General features: G+C 41.5%; 1 protein-coding gene across 1 annotated transcript in view; it reads left to right on the forward strand.

The window, feature by feature from the left end:
- Window positions 1-21853, forward strand: part of UBR1 (ubiquitin protein ligase E3 component n-recognin 1) — a 141803-nt gene that overhangs the window by 110607 nt on the left and 9343 nt on the right. The window contains exons 41-45 of the mRNA XM_081112661.1: window positions 51-138; window positions 8343-8476; window positions 9865-9973; window positions 11829-11885; window positions 16612-16689. Coding sequence (XP_080968787.1) covers window positions 51-138; window positions 8343-8476; window positions 9865-9973; window positions 11829-11885; window positions 16612-16689 — 466 coding nt within the window. The remainder of the gene's footprint in view (window positions 1-50; window positions 139-8342; window positions 8477-9864; window positions 9974-11828; window positions 11886-16611; window positions 16690-21853) is intronic.

The following is a 21853-nucleotide window of genomic DNA, read 5'->3' on the forward strand; positions in this document are numbered from 1 at the left end:
GTAAATGGAATAGCCAGTTTATAGATTTATCTTTCAGAATTCTTTTTCAGGCCTTCCCCTTGCTCAGATTCAAGAAGACAGTGAAGAGGCTCATTCTGCATCTTCTTTCATGGCAGAAGTTTCTCAATATACAAGTGGGTGAGTAGCAGCAGTCCATTAGCATAATCTACCTTAGTATTTTTTTTTTCTTTATTGACTTCAGAGAAGAAGGGAGAAGGAGAGAGAGATAGAAACATCAGTGATGAGAGAGAATCATTGATCGGCTGCCTCCTGCACAACCCCTACTGGTTGGTGATTGAGCCTGTAACCCAGGCATGTGCCCTTTGCCCAAATCGAACCTGGGACCCTTCAGTCCACAGGCTGATGCTCTATCCACTGAGCCAAGCTGACTAGGGCTATCTTAGTATTGTTTTAATAATTCCACTTCTTTGTTCAGTTGTTTGACAGTATAACTTTTGAATTATTTTAATTTTAAAAACGGAACAGAGAGCTTTTGGAATAATAGCTAGCCATTTAATAGTATTTGTTTCTCAGACTGAAAGAAGTTTTGGCACATCTTTACTCTTGTAAATATTATGGGAATATAGGCAAAGTTTGATAGAATTTTTTTAAATGGCAGCAGTTAGTTTAAATAAATGTAGAAAAATAGAAAATAGGTTGGTAAGTGTTCAATAACCACAGAAAAATTTAACAGAAAGTACAGTGTTCCCCATATATTCCCTCTAACAATTTCTCCTATTATTAACATCTTCCTTTAGTGTGGTAAATTTGATAAACCAATATTAATACACTAGAGGCCCAGTGCACAAAATTTGTGCACGGGTGCGGTCCCTGGGCCTGGCCAGTGATTGAAGCGCGAGCGTCTGGTGTGGAAGGGCAGGTCCCAGCTGACCTCTGGGCCCTGGGCAGTACCTGGGCCTCTGGGCTCCCGCCCCCCTGCCTTCCCTCTGCCTAAGTCATGGGAGCCAGGTGGCAACCCCACCCCCTGCCGCCTCTGGTCCCCTTCAGCGAGGCAATGGGCAGGGTGATCGGGCCCTGCTCACACCTGCCTTGGCCTGGCGCCACCTGCTCACCTGCTTCACCATCCTGCCACGGTCCCACTGTCATCGGAGCTGGCAGCGCTTCTACTGCTGCCCACTGCCAGTGCTGCATCGCCAATGCCCACCATGTTCTGCACCGCCCCCTGGTGGTCAGCACACATCATAGCAAGCAGTCACTCTGGGTCGAGGGGACAATTTGCATATTAGGCTTTTATTATATAGGATTGTTATTAACTAAAGTCCATAGTTTACATTCTATTCACTCTTTGTGTCTTACCATTACAGTATCATATAGGATAGTTTACTATTCTACAAATCACGAGTTAATTTTAATACAGAAATCAGGAAATTATTAATTTTGTTTTAGCTCACCTAGCTACTTGGGTTAGTGATAAAGTATCTGCTCTATATTTCATTATAAGGATTAGGAAAAAGAAGAAAGTAGTTCTTTGTCTTAGAAATATACATGGTAAAGATGTAGGATTTGTAATTTCCTTTTTTTAATTTTAATTCTATTAAATTTATTGAGGTGACATTCATTGGTTAATAGGGTCATATAGGTTTCAAGTGTACATTTCTTTGATATATGATCTGTATATTGCATTGTGTGCCCATCTTCCAAAGTCCAATCATATTCTTTCACCATATATTTGGCCCACTTTATCCTTTACTACCCTCCCACCTCCTTCCCTCTGGTAACCACCATAGCATTGTCTGTCTCTGTCTATGAGTTTCAGTTTTATATCCCATATAAGAGTGAAATCTTATAGTTCTTAGTCTTTTCTATTGACTTATTTCTCTTAGCATAATATTCCCAAGTTCCATGCATGTTGTCACAAATGGCAGTATTTCATCTTTTCCTATGGCTAAGTAACATTTCATAGTATATATGTACCATATCTTCTTTTTTTTTAATATATTTTATTGATTTTTTACAGAGAGGAAGGGAGAGAGATAGAGAGTTAGAAACATCGATGAGAGAGAAACATCGATCAGCTGCCTCCTGCACATCTCCTACTGGGGATATGCCCGCAACCCAGGTGCATGCCCTTGACCGGAATCGAACCCGGGACCCTTCAGTCCGCAGGCCGACGCTCTATCCACTGAGCCAAACCGGTTTCGGCTGTACCATATCTTCTTTATCCAATCCTCTAAAAAGGGTGCTTTGGTTGTCCCCATTTCTTGGCCACCATGAATAATGCTGCAATGAAGATAGGGGTGCATAAATCTTTGCAAATAAATTATTTTGAGTGTTTTTTAGATAGATACTAAGAAAAGGGATTGCTGTGTCATATGGTAACTCTATTTTTAATTTTTTAAGGAATTGCCATACTGATTTCCATAGTACTAGTACTAGTTTACATTCCCACCAGCAGTGAATGGGGGTTCCTTTTTCTCCACAGCCTCTCCAACACTTGTTATTACATGTCTTATTGATAATGGCCATTCTAACAGGTGTGAGGTAGTATCTCATTGTAATTTTGATTTGCATTTCCCTAATAGCTAGTGAAGTTGAACATCTTTTCATATATCTGATGGCCAGTTATAAATCTTCTTGGGAGAGGTATCTGTTCAGGTCCTCTGCTCATTTTTTAATTGAATTTTTTGTTTAGTGTGGAGTTGTATGAGTTTTTTATGTTTTTATTAACCCCTTGTCAGAACTGTTGTTTGCAAATATCATCTCCCATTTAGTTGGTTGCCTTTTTGTTTTGTTGCCAATTTCTTTTGCTGTGCAGAAGCTTTTTAGTTTGATATAGTCCCATTCATTTATTTTTGCCTTTACTTCCCTTGCTTTTGGGGTCAAATTCATAAAATGTTCTCTGTGACCCAGGTCAATAAGTTTAGTACGTACCTATGTTTTCTTCAATGTACTTTATATTTCAGATCTTACATTTAGGTCTTTATAATTAATTAATTTTGAATTAATTTTTGTACAAGGGGACAAATAGTTACCTAGTTTCATTTTTTTGCATGTGGCTTTACAATTCTCCCAGCACCATTTATTGAAGAGGCTTTTTTCTCCATTGTGTGTTTTTAGCTCCTTTGTTAAAAAGTATTTGCCTATCCCCTAGCTGGTTTGGGTCAGTGGATAGAGCGTTGGCCTGCAGACTATAGGGTCCCGGGTTCAATTCCAGTCAAGGGCATGTACTCAGTTGCAGGCTCCTGCCCTGGTACAGGGCATGCCGGAGGCAACCAATTGATGTGTCTCTCTGACATCAGTGTTTCTCTCTGTCTCTCTTTCTCCCTTCCACTTTCTCTAAAAATCAAAGGAAAAAATCCTCAGGTGAGGATTAAAAAAAAAAGTATTTTCCCATATACCTGCAGTTTTATTTCTGGGCTCTCAATTTTTTAGTAATATGTTGTTTAATCTCCACAAATTTGTAGGCTTCTTTACTTCCTTTTTTCAATTAATTTATAATTTTAAAGTATTGTGGTCTGAGAATATGCTTGGTATAATTTCAGTCATCTTGAATTTGCTGAGCCTAGTTTTGTGGCCCAGCATATGGTCTATCCTTGAGAATGTTCCATGTGCACTAGAGAAGAATGTATTATCTGATGTCCTTGGATGCAAGACTATGTAAATGTCAATTATGTCCATTTGATCTGATTTAAGGACATTTCTTTGTCGATTTTCTGTTTGGGTGATCTGTCTAGAGCTGTCAATGAAGTATTAAGTTCCCCAACTTTGTGTTTTGGTCTATTTCTCCCTTTAATTCTGTGAGTAGTTGCTTTATATATTTTGGTGCTCCCTCATTGGGTGCATACATATTAAGAACTGTTGCCCAGGAAAAAAACCAAGATGGCGACATAGGTAAACACCGGAGATTGCTGCCTCGCACAACCCCTTCAAAAATACAACTAAAAGACAGAACGGACATCATCCAGAACCACAGGAAGGCTGGCTGAGTGGAAATTCTACAACTGGAAGGAAAGAGAAAAGCATACCGAGACTAAGAGGAGGTGCGGTGTGGAAGTAAACTACAAAGGTGCGGAAGTGCATGCGGAGAGGGCTGGCGGCTGAGGTCACGATTGTCTTTTTCAATCGGGAGGAAGTCTCAGGCTCTGAGCTCCAGTTCCGGGCAAGTCTCTAGGGACCCAGACTCATACAGGAGAAACGGGACTGTCTGGCATCAGTCGAAAATCGAGGGCAGCTTTCTCTCGGAGGCACACACAACGATTGTCGGGGCCTCTGAGGACAGGACTGAGAGTAGCCATACTGCTCCCTCCGCTGGCCCAGTTGATCCCCTGGGGCTCTACCCCACCCAAGCCGTGCACAGAGGCTTTTGCATATGAAAGGCCCGGCCCTTTGTAATCTGAAAATTACTTAACAAACTGCAGCTGCCCAAGGCCCCAGGGCAACTTGCATTGCTTTACAGCTGGCTTCTGCAGGGTAGCCTCAGGCAGAGGCTAGATTAGCATCTCCATAGATCCAGGAGCCAGTGTACCCAGTGGTCAGAGTGGGACCATCCAATTATAACTCTGCAGATCCATAAGGGACACACTCAGGGGGCAGACTCAGTGAGCACCAAAGCCCCACTGAAGCAAGTCTTGCGCCATAAGAGTGTCTTCAGCACAGTTCTCCCACCGTAGACACAGCTGATTCTCACAGCCAATTGGCCTGGAGGTCAAATCCTCCCAGTGTTACCTACAACAATCAAGGCTTAACTACAACAAGACTGTGCACAAAGCCCACAAGGGGGTGCACCAAGAGTGTCTACCTCAGGTAATTAGGGAGGCTGGACCACTGGGCCCTATAGGACACCTAGCACAGAAAGCCACTCTATCGACACGGCGAAGCATAAAAAATGCCGAGACAAAGAAACAGGACACAAATGACAGAAATGGAGGAAAGCAAATTACTGGATATAGAGTTCAAAACCACACTTTTAAGGTTTTTTAAGAATTTTCTAGAAACTGCCGATAAATATAGTGAGATCCTCAAGAAATCTAGTGAGACCCTCAATGTTGTGATAAAGGACCAACTAGAAATTAAGCATACACTCACTGAAATAAAGAATATTATACAGACTCCCAACAGCAGATGAGAGGATCGCAAGAATCAAGTCAAAGATTTGAAATATGACGAAGCAAAAAACACCCAACCGGAAAAGCAAAATGAAAAAAGAATCCAAAAATACGAAGTTAGTGTAAGGAGCCTAGGAGACGCGTCTAGATTAAAATTGAAAAGGTGGAAAATAATTCTTTAGCAAATAACATACACAGAAAAGCAGGTTTAGCCATATTTATATCTGATGAAATAGATTTCAAGATAATAAAGGTAACGAGACAAAGTTGAACATTTTATAATGATAATGGGGACACTGTATCAAGAAGACATACTTCTTTTTAAAAAAAAAAAAATTTTTATTGATTTCCAAGAGGAAGGAAGAGGGCCAGAGGAATAGAAACAACAGTGATGAGAGAGAATCATTGATCAGCTGCCTCCTGCATGCCCCCCTCTGGGGATTGAGCCTGCAACTCGGACAAGTGCCCTGACCAGGAATTAACTTTGACCTCCTGGTTCATAGGTCATTGCTCAACTACTGAGCCACACTAGCTGGACTGTGACCTTTTGTTCTTTGTTTCAGGTGGAAAAACCTCCCTTGAGTATTTCTTGCAATATAGGTCTTTTGGCAGTAAATTCCCTCAGCTTCTGTATGTCTGGAAAAGTGTTTATTTTTTCTTCATATTTAAAGGATAAGTTTTCTGTATATATTATTATTGGTGGATATTATTTCTCTCAGTAGTTTGAATATTTGGTTCCACTCTTTTTTTGGCTTGCTGAGGAGTCCAATGATAACCTAGTGGGCTTTCCTTTATAGGTTACTTTCTTTTCCCTGACTGCCTTGAAAATTCTTTCTTTGTCATTAATTTTTAAGTTTTAATACAATGTGACTTGGAGGAGGCCTCTTTGAATTGAGGTAACTAGGTATTTGGTTTACTGCTTGGAAGTGAGGATCTAGTTCTTTTCATAGGTTTGATAAATTTTCGTCAACTATTTGTTTGAATAGGCTCTCTTCCCTTTCTCCCTCTCTTTCTGGTATGCCTATTATTCTTATACTAGAGGCCCAGTGCACGAATTCATGCATGGGTGGGGTTCCTCAGCCTGGCCGGCAATCAAGGCCTATGGGGGACTGGCTAGGGGGAGGGACTTTGGGAGGTTGGCCAGCCAGGGGAAGGGACCGTGGGAGGTTGGCCGGCTGAGGGGAAGGGGCCACAGGAGGTTGGCTGTGGGAGCATACCGACCACCAGGGGGCAGCTCCTGTGTTTAGTGTCAGCCCCCTGGTGGTCAGTGTGTGTCCTAGCCACTGGTCAACCGGTTGTTCAGTTGTAACGGTTGCTTAGGCCAGCTGTGGGCAAACTATGGCCCGCGGGCCGGATCCGGCCTGTTTGAAATGAATAAAACTAAAAAAAAAAGACCGTACCCTTTTATGTAATGATGTTTACTTTGAATTTATACTAGTTCACACAAACACTCCATCCATGCTTTTGTTCCGGCCCTCCGGTCCAGTTTAAGAACCCATTGTGGCCCTCCAGTCAAAAAGTTTGCCCACCCCTTACTTAGGCTTTTAAATATATAGAGTCAGATAGTTCTTGTAGAGGTCTTTTTTTCTTTTTCCTTATGCTCACATCACTCTCTTCCTTTCTGTCATTTCTAGATTTCTATATCACAGATTCTTTCCTCTGTTTGGTTTGCTCTATTTTCTGTGCTCACTAGTTTATTCTTTTTTTTTTAAACATATATTTTATTGATTTCAGAGAGGAAGGGAGAGGGAGAGAAAGAGAGATAGAAACAGCAATGATGAGAGAGAATCACTGATCGACTGCCTCCAGTACACTCCCCACTGGGGATCAAGCCCACAACCCAGGCATATGCCCTTGACCGGAATTGAACTTGGGACCCTTCAGTCCACAGGCCGACGCTCTATCCACTGAGCCAAAACAACTAGGGCACTAGTTTATTCTTGATCTATTTTATATAATTCTTCATCTCCAGTATTTCTGTTTGGTTCTTTTTTAAAGTTTCAATCTCTTTGGTAAAGTACTGGTTTTGTTCATTAAGTTGGTTTCTAAATTGTCTGCTGTATTTTCTCACATCTCACTGAGTAGTTTCAGAACTGCAATCTTGAATTTTCTGTCATTTATGTCACAGGTTTCTGTGTCTTTAAGTGTGTTTTCTGGAGATTTTTCATTTTCTATCTGCCTCACTACCTTGGTTATTCATGGTATTTGATGGGTTCCTTCCTCTCTAGACATTTATGTGTAAGTAGCACTTCAAGATTAATATAAAGAGGTCTTTCTATTCTTTTCCAGTTGGTGGCGCTGAATCACTAGTTTTTTTTATTAGCTCTGTGAAACCACAGTGTCAACCCACCACCACTGTCTCTGGCTGCTGTGTAGCTGCAATGCATTGGGCCTCCACAGGGTTCCCCTTGTTCCCCCTCCCCGGGACCGGTCACAGAGTGCACCTTTCACTCAGAAAAAAATGGGATTACTTTGTAGTGCTAGTTCTCAGGCTTGCAGATAATGTGCTATGCAACCCAATAAATACCAAGGGCAAAGGGAGGCATGCTATGGGACAGCGGTCGCCAATTGGTGGTCTGCGGACCACTGGTGGTCTGTGAGGTCCGAAAGGTTGGCAACCACTGCTCGGGGAGACTAAGGGGAGACTAAGGAAAGGTGGCCAAACTCCATGGCTTTGTTTCTCCATCTGAAATGCCAACCGCTTGATAATCATGGCCATACTACCACGTACTGTATGTGTCTTTGCTTAGGTCTCTCAGCTCAGCTGCAGCTTGTATTGCTCACTCCTGCCCACTGAGTCTCCTCCTGGCTGCAAGGAATGTCAGTCACCACTGGATTCCTCCCCTCTTCAACAGAGCCCCGCTGTGAGCATGCCTGGCTCGTTTCAGCCCCTCTCCCTTTTGCCTTCCCCTTTTGCTCTACTTGTCCACATCTTTAGATGATCCGCACCTGTGGATCTCTCCGGTGTATTTGTGCATTGAGCATGGAATCATTTGTTGAGATAGCTGTTCAAGTTGTTGAAATTTCAAGGGAAGAAACCAAAGGGAATCTCTTACGCTGCCATTCCTCTGACGTCACCTGTGGTTTTCTTTAGGAAATTATTAGATGTATAGACTGAAGCTATAGCTAGTTAAATACTTTGTTTTAAATGTTTAAAAATTAAATGGATAAAAATTATTTAAATGCTTAGCTATGTTTTTGAAAGAGGGTCTGTTTAAAATCTAGAGTTTTAAGCTCATCAGTATTCTGTTCTGTTCTGAAATTATTGCCTCTTAGCTGCGTTGCCTGTGATATTCCTGGCTGGTATTTGTGGGTCTCGCTGAAGAATGGCATCATGCCTTACCTTCGTTGTGCTGCGTTGTTTTTCCACTATTTACTTGGAATAACTCCACCTGAAGACCTGTTTACCAGTAAGTAGAAAAATGAAATCATAGTAGTAAATGAGAGGCTATTTTTTCTTACCTTCAGCCTCAAGAATACAAAGGGAGAGCATAAAAAAAACTTCCTAATTCTAGTATTCCCCACCTCACTCATCAGTTTTCACTCTGAACATGTGTGTCCCTGCCCTGGTGTTAGGTTAAAGGTCAGACCGAAAACCAGATTAGCCTCACAATCTACAAAATCTACTCATGGGTCCTTTCTATGTATAGTTAATGTGCTTGAGTTTATAAAATGCCTGCATGCAGAACATAACTGATAGGATGGGATATATAAGAAATTGGAAAGCTCTTAGGGAAGAGAAATGTTTGGCTAGGTAGGAGGAAAACTTTACTGTACACTCAGTTGTTTAAATTTTGAACATGTCTATTTTATAAAAGAATTAAAATGCTCCTGGAAAGGTCTCCAGTATTAAACCAAGGCCATGTATATTTAACAGAGGCATTTTCTTCTTAACTTGCCTTAAATCTAGATCAAAGTCAAGAAGGCTTCCGTGTGGCTTTGTATAGGTAAAAATCAGAGCACTTGTATGATTTTGGTAGAGTCACCAAAATTGCTTGTAGACTCTTCCTTTTATCCTTTGAGATTAAACTGACCAGGTCCACTTTACTGGCTGTCAGTTTCTCTGTTTTGAACTCAGTTTAGTAGGATTTATTGAATCTAGGTTTGTCCTGATTCTATGTAAAATAGGTTGCTACTTTTTAAGTACTTACCATTACAGATCTGTTGTTTGCAGTTTTAAAAAATCATGTATTTATCTAGTCTAGTCCGTGTTGTAATATGGTAAAGTTCTTTCTTTTATTGGGGGGAGACCAAATATAAATAGACAGATAAACTTGTCAAATGGTGATAAGTACTGCAAAGGAAAATAATAATGGGAGGGTTTTCTGTGAGGAGACATTGAGCAAAGAGACATTGAAAAAACAGAGCTGGGTTGAACTGACAGAGAGTTGAAGAAAGAGTTTTCCTAAGCAGAAGGAGTAATAAATGCAAATGCTTTTCTTGACAGTCAAAGAATAATAAAAAGAAGAGTGTGGCTGAAGCATAATGAGCAAGGGGAGGGTGATAGAGATGAGGTCTAAGAGGCATCCAGGGGCAGGTCATGTAGGGTCTGTATGCCACAATAAGGACTTTGTATTTCATATCATGTGGTGGTTTAACATTAGAGACATCTGATCAGGAGAATGACTTCATCAGATTTGTGTTTTAAAAGGATCGCTTCTATGGAGTTTTATAGAGTACAAAATACACTCTGTATAGAGAGCGTATAGAAATGAACATAAACAATGAAAAACCTCTATTAACAGGTTGACCTGGAAAGAATAATGTGCTTATTAAATGTGTTTTTATTCTCTTGCAGATTCTACAGAAGGAGAGTACAGTGCACTCTGTACCTATCTATCTTTACCCACAAATTTGTTCCTACTTTTCCAGGAATATTGGCATACTGTAAAACCCTTCCTCCAGAGGTACTATGGGGACAAAATATCGTTGTTGAGTTATGATACAGTTTAGGAAAGATAAAATTACTTGCTAGCTTTTAAATTGACTAGCATTGATTGAAGATGGCAAAAATATAGGTGATTCCTAATTTACCCACTAAAGGAATTGGGGTAAGACTAAGAGCCATGGGCAGCTGGAATTTCTACTTGTTCCACCAAGTACCATTCACTGTACTTATCTTCTCCAGAGCTACTGTCTCATCATCGCAGTTTTAAACTGGGGCGTCGGGGGGAAGGACTGTTAGTAAAAACCATGCTGCCAGTAGCCATTAAGTCTCAATTAAGTATCAAAAGAACCCCATTTGGGGGCTATATCCAAAACAGTTGGTAGATAAAAAATGTATCAGTTACATTTCCCTGGGAGAAGTATGTCTTGCTTTCAGAAAAGCTTTTTTCTACCCCATTACTTATTGGTCTTCCTGATCGCTCTTTACCCTCCTAACGTGCAATCTCCTTACTTTTGTCTTTGCTGCCACCATTTTCAGTCATTTTCCACTGTGTTACTCTTACCTCCATGACTTCCTTACAGTGGTTCTCAACCTTCCTTATGCCACAACCCTTTAATACAGTTCCTCATGTTGTGGTGACCCCCAACCATAAAATTATTTTCATTGCTACTTCATAACTGTAATTTTGCTACTGTTATGAATCGTAATGTAAATATCTGATATGCAGGATGTATATTCATTGTTTGCGAACCACGGGTTGAGTTAAAGGTAATGATTACCTTTAACTGTCTGCCTTTTTCTTTAATCAATGTTTTTTGACCTTCCATGTCCCTGTCAGGATTTGTGTGAATGTCTGCCTGTCTTTTGTCATCTTTTTCTGTGCTTTCATCTCTTGTTAGGTTCTTTTCTGTGTTTACTCATTTTTCACAAGGTATTCAGTGTGTTAAAAATGAATCAAAATGGGTAAAAAAAAAAATCAGTATCATGCTTTGTGTTGATTATAATAATCACAGTAGGTTATACTAATTTTACTTTTATATTCTTGGAATTAATACATTTTGAATTTGCTAATTCTAGGGTAGTCAAATGATAAAAACTTAAACTTTGGAACGAAAAGTGCTGCCCTTTGTACCATTCCTGACCCTGCTTGCCTCAAAGCCCTTTCTCATCCTGTGCTCTGTAGTGCAGGAGACTGACCCCTGCAGGTTTTTCCAGCCTCCCTTCCTTGTCAGTTGGCTCTGCCTGCGTTTAGCCAGTGGGAGACACTGGCAAGATATTCTAAGCCAGGAGTATGAGAAAAGCCTGAGTCCTTAGACTGCCTCTCTCTGCCTGGTGGGGCATCTCTGGCAGTGGCTGTAGCTCTTCTCTTGCTCCAGTTCCCACCAGACAAGGCTGCTGTGGTTCCAGAATCCACTGGTGACCCTGGCCCCGGGGCTTCAGTAACACATTATTTTCTTTTATTCTTCCAGCCTAGGAGGGGTGGGAGCGTCCTGTTATTGGCTAACCTTTGGGTTGCCTTGGTTTTTTGTTTTTTGTTTTGTCTCCTGGTTGGCTCTTCAGCCCTTCTATTATCTTCTATTACCAATTCCTGGGATTAAAGTCCCTCTTGCTAAAGTACTCAGAATGGTTTTTGTTTTCCTAGTAGGACCTTGATTGATAAACCCTTTAAAAAAGAAATTAATAAAAAGAGGGGAACAATAAATACGGAGATATAGAAAAAGTAGGGGAGAGAGGGGACAAGATATAAAATAAAAAGTCTAAAAGAAGGAATTTGGAAAGAAGGAACAGAAAGATTTGGAAAGAATGACTCAGTGGTGACTATTGTACTAAAGTTGTGATGACCTATTTGCTTTTTCTCTTTGCTCCTCATATAGGTGGTGTGCAGATCCTGCCTTACTGAACTGCTTGAAGCAAAAAAGCACCATAGTCAGGTTGGTTTTGTTTTTTAGTCCTTTTCTCCCCATCTACAAGTTATGTTTCCAAAACTAGTTGATTGTTGAGCTTTCTAGTCTGTCTTCATTCTCACTAAGTACCTGGTTTCCTACATTTCTTTTAGGTCTTTGCCAGAAGTCAGATTATTCCTACATTTGTTTTTCACTTGGACTGACTGTCATTTTCCCAGATAGTTTGATGCCCACCAGCTCCTCTTCCTTAAGCTAGTGCAAGTCCATTAAAAGGCAGAGGTGCCCTGGCTGGTGTTGCTCAGTTGATAGAGTATCGCATCTGCCCGCACATCAAAGGGTCTTGCGTTTGATTCCGAGTCAAGGGCACATACCTGGGTTACATGGTTCGATTACCCCCAGGTCGGGCACGCGTGGGAGGCAACCAATCAATGTGTCTCTCTCATTTGTGTGAATGTCTGCCTGAACACCCCCCCACCCGCCCCCACCTTCCCTTCCCCTCTCTCAAAAAAATCAATGGAAAAATATCCTCGGTGAGGATTAACAACAAAAAAAAGGCAAAGGAAGGGAATGGCATCTTGGAGCCATCAGATGGTTGTGACAGTATTCCTATAAATTACTTTTTTTCCTTTGAGAATACAGCAATATATAAAGATATAAATAGAACTGTTTCCTCTCTTTTCCCTTCCTACCTATATGGTTTTAGATTACCCAACAAAACTTTTCTTTTTTAGTATTTCTTAATTGTTTAGTTATCAAGAGAAATTATTCCTTAGCTCAGATATTCATATTTCGGAGTTCAGGGACACAGATCAGTGACAAACTTCCATGGAATTCAACCCGAAGAATTTTTTTACATTCTAAGATCATCACTTTGTACTCTGAAAGATACCAGCCTTCCTCATCTCCTCAAAATCTTTCATGGCATCAGAATTTCTATGGAAATCTGCATATGCCTTCTTTCTTGGTTCAGCCACACCAAACTTATAGAAAGCTGATTCCAACAATATGAAATCTCAGATGTGTGGCCTTCTGTTATGGATTGCAAGTATGGGTCCTTCTGGCCATGCATCTGAGGTTTTGTCAAAGTACTGGAAGATGTGGAGTTATAGTCTCAACACCAGTGTTCTTCCTGATGGAGAACTGGACAGTGCTTCAGCCCAATAAAACTTCTTTAGCCCTCCTCTCTTCCTCAAGTTATGATTCCATCAAAATTCACTTCTTCCTCAAGGACTAATTCAAATATCCCCTCCTCCAAAAAGCCTATCCTAATATATCGTCTAATGTGTGTTGGCATGTGTGTGCATGTGTACCTGCCAGTACACTATATCACTAGCAGTAAACTCAACAAGGGCCAAAACTGCACGCTTATCTTCTGTGTATCCCCTCCAGGGCCTGGCTTATATTATGTACAGTGTCTAATTTTTATTTAAATTGAATTGCATCAATAAGCAAGCAGAGGAGTCGAAACCCACCTGCTCAGCCTTAAATACTAACACCAGTACCATTTTTCTATGACTAAAGCAAACACTGTGAGACAATGTACCTTTGCCACTTTCTTTTTACATCTTTTCTCACCCTTTGAACTCTTGCACCTTCCTTGTAAATGTGCACATGCTATCCATTTATTTTTTATGTATGATGGCTGGTAATTTAACCTATTTTAACCCAGCTTTAGTGATTTAGAGATTACAGATCCAGCTCCTGTGCTCAGATGCAGTAGTATTCGCATCACCAAGAAAAGAAAGATCGGATTGTCAAGGGCGGGGGGAAAAAGGAGACATATGTAATACCCTTTGTAATACTTTAAGCAATAAAACTAAAAAAAAAAAGGGGGGGGACAGAAGGGTCCTATGAATGGCAGAAGGGGTCAAGAAGCTACAAAAAAAAAAGAAAAGAAAGATCTTAAAGTAGAAAAAAGTTTAGAAGATGAGTACATACATATTTTAGGACTAGTTAATCTCATACCATTTTTCCTTTGTTCTAATTAATTGTGTACCTTTTAGACATCTGCTACTTCCCCAGCATGATACTAAATACTCTGGGAGAGTTAAAAGACATAACACATAGAGTTTTGTAATGTGTAGTTTATAATCGAATTATATACATAAATTCAAGACATAAGTAGGATAAAATATAATACAGGGGCCCTAGCCGGTTTGGCTTAGTGGATGGAGCATCGGCCTGCGGACTGAACAGTCCCAGGTTTGATTCTGGTCAAGGGCATGTACCTTGGCTGCGGGCACATCCCCAGTAGGGGGTGTGCAGGAAGCGGCTGATGGATGTTTCTCTGTCATCGATGTTTCTAACTCTCTATCCCTCTCCCTTCCTCTCTGTAAAAAATCAATAAAATATATTTAAAAAAAGAAAAAAATATATATATATATATAATACAGGGGTGGGCAAAAGTATGTTTATAGTTGTGAGTACATAAAACACAGTTTATTCTTGTATTATTGTTTATTAACTAGAGGCCCAATGCACGAATTTGTGCAATAGTGGGCCTTCCTTCTCCAGCTGCTGGTACCTGCTTCCCTCTGGCACCCGGGACCCGGGCTTCCCTCACAGCCCCGGCTTCGTCCAGAAGGTCGTCCAGTCTAATTAGCATATTATACTTTTCTTATTATAGACTAGAGGCCCAGTACATGAAATACATGCAAGGGGCTTGGCTCCCACCGCGGCAGCAGGTGCCTCAGCCCCCACCCGCCACGGTGGCCACCTCAGCCCTCGCAGCCCCAGCTTCATCTGGAAGGTCATCCGGAAGGACGTCCGGTCTAATTAGCATATTACGCTTTTATTTATATTACTAGAGGCCTGGTGCACAAAAATTTGTGCACTCGGGGAGGCGGGGGTTCCTCAGCTCGGCCTGTGCCCTCTCGCAGTCTGGGACCCCTCGGAGGATGTCCACCTGCTGGCTTAGGCCCGCTCCCTGGGAGATCAGGCCCAACCTGGCAGCCAGACATCCCTCTGGCAGCCCTCGGGGGATGTCCACTTGCCAGCGGGGAGCAGGCATAAGCTGCAGTTGGACATCCTTAGCGCTGCTGAGGAGGCGGGAGAGGCTCCCACCACCACCACTGTGCTGGCAGCCATCAGCCTGGCTTGTGGCTGAGCAGAGCTCCCCCATGTGGGAGCGCACTGACCACCAGGGGACAGCTGCTGCATTGAGCATCTGCCCCCTGGTGGTCAGTGTCTGTCATAGTGACCAGTCATTCCCAGTCTTTCTGCTGTTAGGGTCAGTTTGCATATTACCCTTTTCTTATGTAGGACTAGAGGCTCAGTGCATGAAAATTCATGCACTGAGGGGGTGTCTCTCAGCCTGGCCTGCCCCCTCTCACAGTCCAGGAGCCCTCAGGGGCGGGAGGCAATCCAACTATCAGGAGAAGGTGACACCCCATCACACCTCTGCTGCTGCCACTGCCGGCAGCACAAGCCTCAGCCGGCCCTGGTTACCTGAGCCTCGGGTGGCCCTGGACAGCCGCCACCTGAGGCTTGCCTGCACCTTGGGCCAGCCCTGGGTGGCTGGGGGGCTGAGAAGACTGGGAGAACTCCAGAGGCAGGCGTGCAGAGAGGCCAGACCCACCTGGAGTGGGCCCATCCTTGCCACCCTGGTGGGGCTGAGGGAACTGGGCACCGCCATCTTGTGGCTGTGGGCGCCACCAGCTTTGAGGGCGGGCAGTCAATTAGCATATTCCCGCCTTATTGGCTGTGGGCACCACCATATTTGAGGGCGGGGCAGTAAATTAGCATATTCCTTCCTTATTGGCTGTGGGTGCCGCCATCTTTGTGACGATGTAAGGGTCAATTAGCATATTCCCTCTTTATTAGATAGGATAGATTATTGTATTATTTATTTATATTTTTTGTCTTATTATTTTATATTGTATCCTTACTTATGATTTGTTTTTTATGTAATGATGGCTGGTAATTTAACCTACTTTTGCCCACTCCTGTATATGGAATATACTGTTAATGCTATAGAAATTTAAAGAGTAAAAGATTCTTAATGACACAAGTTTAGTCTTAGAGGAAATAATTTTTAGCTGAACATAGAAGGAATTAGAGAATTTAGATTGCTTGAAGTTTGAGAGGAGAATTCCATGTTATTCAGATGACCTTCCCCAAGGCAGCAAGCAAGGCTTTTGTTGTATCTAGTATGGTGATAATGTATAATAACTTTTGCAAACATGCATCAAGTACTAAGTATATTATATTTCATTTCAATGTCTTATTGAGCCCTCAACAGCTCCATGATGTTTCTTGATCTCCGTATAACATTTCTTAAATCAACATGAATCTTTTATGGTCCCCCCCCCCCCAAAAAAAAGTGTTATTAAATCAATGGTGTGCCTTTGATTAAGAAAATATAATATATTCATCCTCAGTTTCAGACCAGGAAATATAAGCTTATGTTCAGTGACTTATCAGGTGTCAGAGAATTTAGGATTTGTAACCAGGTTTGTCTGATTTCAAAGGTTGTGTTCTTAACCACTGTTTTATGTTTCCTTCCTAGATAGTATAGAAATCTAGCTGAAACAATTTAGTCTTAGGAAGTTGAGTTTGGAAAGGAAGCTAGCTGATGAAGGATTTGGAATTCTAGGCTGAGAAATTTGGCTTTAATCTAGTAGCAGTGGGAATCTATTAACTGTGGGTTGCAAGTATGGGTCCTTTTGTTATTTTTAAGACTTTCTTTTTTATTGGTCAATTTTTGATCTGGGCTTATTTCCTAATAAAATTGCCTTTTAAATTGTATTTTTAGGTACCCTAGAAAAAGAAATAGTTTGATAGAGCTTCCTGATGATTATAGCTGCCTTCTAAATCAAGCTTCTCATTTCAGGTAAGAAGAAATATATATTTTTCTCTAGCCAGTTTGGCTCAGTGGATAGAGTGTTGGCCTGCAGACTAAAGAGTCCCAGGTTCAATGCTGGAATTCTGGTCAAGGGCACATACCCGAGTTGCAGGCTCGGTCTCCATTAGGGGGCGGGGGGGGGGGGGGCGCGAGGTGTACAGAAAGCAGCCAATCAGTGATTCTCTCTTATCATTGATGTTTCTATCTCTCTCTCCCTCTACCTTGCTCTCTGAAATCAATAAAAAAATAAGAGAGAGAGAGAGAGAGAGAAATATATAATTAAAATTTGTTTAAGCTTGCAGTTGATATATACACCACCACTAGCAAACTTTTTTTTTTCAACTCTTAGGAATTTGTTTTTATTGGGAGATCGGGATGGGGCACTGTGGGTGATTATAACCCACCAGGGTACTATCTATTCTAATCTTCCTGGCATAGCTATTGGTGCTTTTTCTTTTTCATGGAGTTGCTAGTCTTGCTACCAGCCACTTCTTCAGGTCCACTGCTGAGTGGCTCCTCCTTTGAAGAAAATTTTCTCTTTTCTTGGGGATACTCTTGTTTCCTGCCGTTTCAGGGTCACTAACTGGTTCCTCTAAGTGAAAACCTCATAACATGCAATTAATCGTGATAAAGTGTATAATTCTGTGTCATTTAGTATATTTACAATATTGTGTAACCACCACCTCTCTAGTTTCAAAGCTTTCTCATCACCCCAGAGAAACACCTTGTATCCACTAAATAATTACTCCCCATCCCCCTCTTCTCTAATCCCCTGGTAATCAATAATCTGCTTTCTATCTCTGTGGATTTGCCTATTCTGGATATCCTATATAATAAAAATGTAGTGTGCAAATTGTCCCCTCACAGGCCGGCTGGGGGAAGGGAGGTAGGTCCTGGGGCTGGCAGGTGGCAGGGGAAGGGAAGGAGGTCCGGGGGCAGGGAGAGAGGCCTCAGCCTGCAGCCACTAGGGATCCTACCAGTGCATGAATTTCATGCACTGGGCCTCTAGTCAATATATATAAAAGCCTAATATGCAAAGTGTCCCCTCGGGAGTTCAATTGCTTGCAGTGATGTGCGCTGACCACCAGAGGGCAGCTCGGAATGAAGGGAGGCCCTGGCCTGCAGCCAGCAGCCACTAAGGACCCTACCTGTGCACAAATTTTGTGCACTGGGCCTCTAGTCTATATTAATAATACTAATAAAAGGGTAATATGCAAATTGGTCATGAAGCCCTCACAGTCATGACTGGATATGCTAATTAGTCATGACTAATAAAAGGGTAATGTGCAAATTGGCCACGAAGCCCTCACAGTCACAACCAGATATGCTGATTAGTCATGACCAGTATGCAAATTGACCATCACTCCAACACACAAGATGGCCACCCCCATGTGGTCAGAGATGGCCACCACAAGATGGCCTGCAGGGGAGGTCAGTTTTTGGGCGATCAGGACAGCAGGGGAGGGCAGTTGGGAGCGACTGGGCCGGCAGTGGAGGGCAGTTGGGGAGACCGGGCCGGCAGGGGAGGGCAGTTAGGTGTCAATCAATCAGCCAGGGGAGTGGTTAGGAGGCAATCAGCCTGGCAGGCAGGCAGCGAGCAGTTGGGAGCCAGCAGTCCTAGATTGTGAGAGGGATGTCCGACTGCCCGTTTAGGCCTGATCCCACAGGGGAGGGAGATATCCCTTGAGGGGTCCAAGATTGGAGAGGGTGTAGGCTGGGCTGAGGGACACCCCCTCCCCCACCATCCAGTGCACAAATTTCGTGCACCGGGCCTCTAGTATTATATAAAAGGAATCATACTCTGTATGACCTTTTGTGTCTTACCTCTCTCACTTAGCATAGTGTATTCAAGTTTCATCCAAGTTGTAGCATGTATCAGTACTTTTTTGTTTTTTTAGAGAAATAATATTTCATTGTATATTTCAAATTTTTTTATCCATTCATCCACTAATGGGCATTTAAAATCATGTCCCCTTTTTGATTACTATGAATTATACTACTAACATTCATTTACAAGTTTCTGTGTGTACATGTATTTTAATTTTCCTCCAGTAATTTTACTTAGGTGTGGAATTGCTGGGTTATTATGACAATTCTATGTTTAACTTTTTGAGGAACCACTAAACTGTTTTCCACTGTATCATTTTACATTCCCACTAGCAATATACGATGGCTCCTATTTCTCCATATCCTCGCCAACACTACTTTCTGTTTTGTTAAATTAAAGCCATTCTAGTGGGTGTAAAATAGTAGCTCATTGCGGTTTGATATACATTTCCTTAATGACAGTGATGTCAGACATCTTTTCATGTGCCTCTTGGACATTTGTATATGTTTAAGTCCTTTCCCAATTTTATAATCGGACTGTTTTGTTGTTGAGTTGTTAACAGTTCTTTATATATTCTGGACATTAAACTGGACTAATCATATTCTTAATTTGCAAATAACTTATCCCATTCTATAGGTTGTGTTTTCATAATGTCCTTTGATTCATAAAAGTCCATTTTCTCTCTGTTTTTTCCTTTTTTGCTTGGGCTTTTCATGTCAGTGCTAAAGAATCCATTGCCAAATCTGAGGTCATAAAGATTTATTCCTATGTTTTTTTCTAATAGGTTTATCATTTTAGCGCTTAGATTTAGGGGTTTTTTTGTTTGTTTTAATCCTCATCCAAGGGTATTTTTCCATTGATTTTTAGAGGGCGAGGGGGAGAGACATCGATGTGAGAGAGATGCATCGATTGGTTGCCTCCTGCTTGCACCCCCACCAGGGCTGGGGAACCTGCAGCTAAGGTACTGTGCCGTTGATTGTGAATCAAACCCGAGATACTTTGCACTGCAGGCTGGTGTTCTAACCACTGAGAAACCCAGCTAGGGTAGGATGTGTATCCATTTTGAGTTAATTTTTGAAATAAGGTAGGAGGTCCAACTTCATTCTTCTTTTCTTTCTTTTTTATATATATTTTTATTTATTTCAGAGGATAAGGGAGAGGGAGAGAGAGAGAGAAACATCAGTGATGAGAGAATCATTGATGGGCTGCCTCCTGCACATTCCCCACTGGGGATCGAGCCCACAACCTGGGCATGTGCCCTTGACTGGAATTGAACCCGGGACCCTTCAGTCCACAGGCCGACGTTCTGTCCACTGAGCCAGACTGGTTAGGGCTTCATTCTTCTTTTCAACTGGGTCCAGTTGGCACCACCACTGTTTTTCAAGATACTATTTTCCACCATTGAATAGTTTTGGCAGCCACATTGAAAATCAATTGATCATAAATGTTTGGGTTTATTTCTGAACTCTCAGTTCTGTTCCAGTGGTCTATATGTCTTATTCTTATGCTAGTACCACACATTTTAATTACTGTAGCTTTGTAGTAAGTTTTGAAATTGTAATATTTGAGCCTTCCAGCTTTTTCCTTTTCATTTTAATTATTTGGGATCCCTTGCAGTAACACATGAACTTGAAGGTTGGCTCTTCCATTTCTGTAGTCTCCATATCATGAACATGGATGCCTTCCTGTATTTAGGTCTCCTTTAATTTCTTTTTGCTATGTTTATAGCTTTCACTGTGAAGTCTTTCCATTTTTGGTTAAATTTATTTCTAGGTATTTTATTCTTTTGGATGTTATTATAAATGAAATTGTTTTCTTAATTTCCTGTTTGTATTGTTCATTGCTGGTATATTAAAACACAACTAATATTATGTGTTGATCTTACACCCCGCAACTTTGCTGGGTATTCATAGGGATTACAATTAATGTCCTAAATTTAGTTTGAATTGATACCAGCTTAGTTTTAATATTTTGTGTGTGTGTGTGTCTCTAGGACTCCCATAATGTATATGTATGTAGGTATGATTGATGGTGTCTCATAAATCCCCTAGGGCTCTGTTCCTTTTTTTTCTTCACTTCTTTAATTTTTATTTCTTTCTGCTCCTCTGTCTCAGTAATTTCAATTGCCCTGCCTTAAAACTTACTGATTCTGCCCTAGCCGGTTTGGCTCAGTGGATTGTGTCAGCCTGCGGACTGAAGGGTCCTGGGTTTGATTCCAGACAGGGGCACATACCTTTTTATAATTTCTTTTTACTAATATTTTCTACTTTTTCATATATTTTCCTAATTTCCTTTAGTTCTTTGTCATTGTTTTTCGTCAGCTCTTTTAACACATTTAAGAGAGCTAATTTAAAGTCTTTGTTTTTTAACCTCATGTCTGGGCTTCCTCAGGAATGATTTCTATCAGTTTCTTTTTTTCCTGTGACTGGGCCATCGATTTTTATTTCTTTCTAAGCTTTGTAACTTTTGTTGAAAAGTGGACATTTTGAATATTATGATCTAGTAACTCTGGAAATCAGATTATCTGCCCCACCCCACTGCCCCAGGAATTGCCCTTGTCACTTGATAAAGGCTGCCATTGTCACTAGTAGTGACTTTTCTACACTATTTGCGAAGACTTTATTCCTTGTTGTGTGTTTACTGAAGGCTTTGTATCATTATTTCTATGGTAAGCCAGTGAATTGACAAAGATTTCCTTAAATTCCTGTATCCAATAAGAACAGAAAAGAGAAGAAGAAAAAAAGAATATTCTGTCTAATTCCCTTCACCATCATTGCCAAAGAAGTTACTTCAGCCTTTGGTGGTTGAAACAACGATCAATTTGTGTCCAGCCCGGCAATGAATTGCTGTGCAGAACATACGACCCTGATTTTTGAGGATTAGTTTCCTATTGCCCATCCAGTAGCCCCACCAGGATTGCGGGCAGCCACCCCCATAGCTACCTGCTATAGGCCTGGGGATGCTAGTCACGACACAAAACGCTACAATTTGCTGAAATTTGCTAGTCTCTTTCTTTGTCAAGTACTCCTCTGGACACTGCGAGTGTCCATCTACACTCCAGAGTTCCAGAGTAGTTGCTTCAGTCAATTCTTGCCAGATCAGTAACTGATACCTGGAGCGCCCTATTCCCCCATCTGCTATGACATCCCTCCTCAATTTTTTTTAAAGCTACAAGAACTAACTCTCTCTCTCTCTCCTCTCTCTCTCTCTCTCTCTCTCTCTCTCTCTCTCTCTCTCTCTCTCTCTCTCTCTCCCCCTCTTTCCCGCTCTCTCCCTCCATCCCCCCTCCCCCATTGTAAGAATCATTGTTTATTCATCTATCTT

The sequence above is a fragment of the Myotis nattereri genome (genome assembly GCF_964212035.1).
Source record: "Myotis nattereri genome assembly, chromosome: 1".
In the NCBI taxonomy this organism is placed as follows: Eukaryota; Metazoa; Chordata; class Mammalia; order Chiroptera; family Vespertilionidae; genus Myotis; species Myotis nattereri.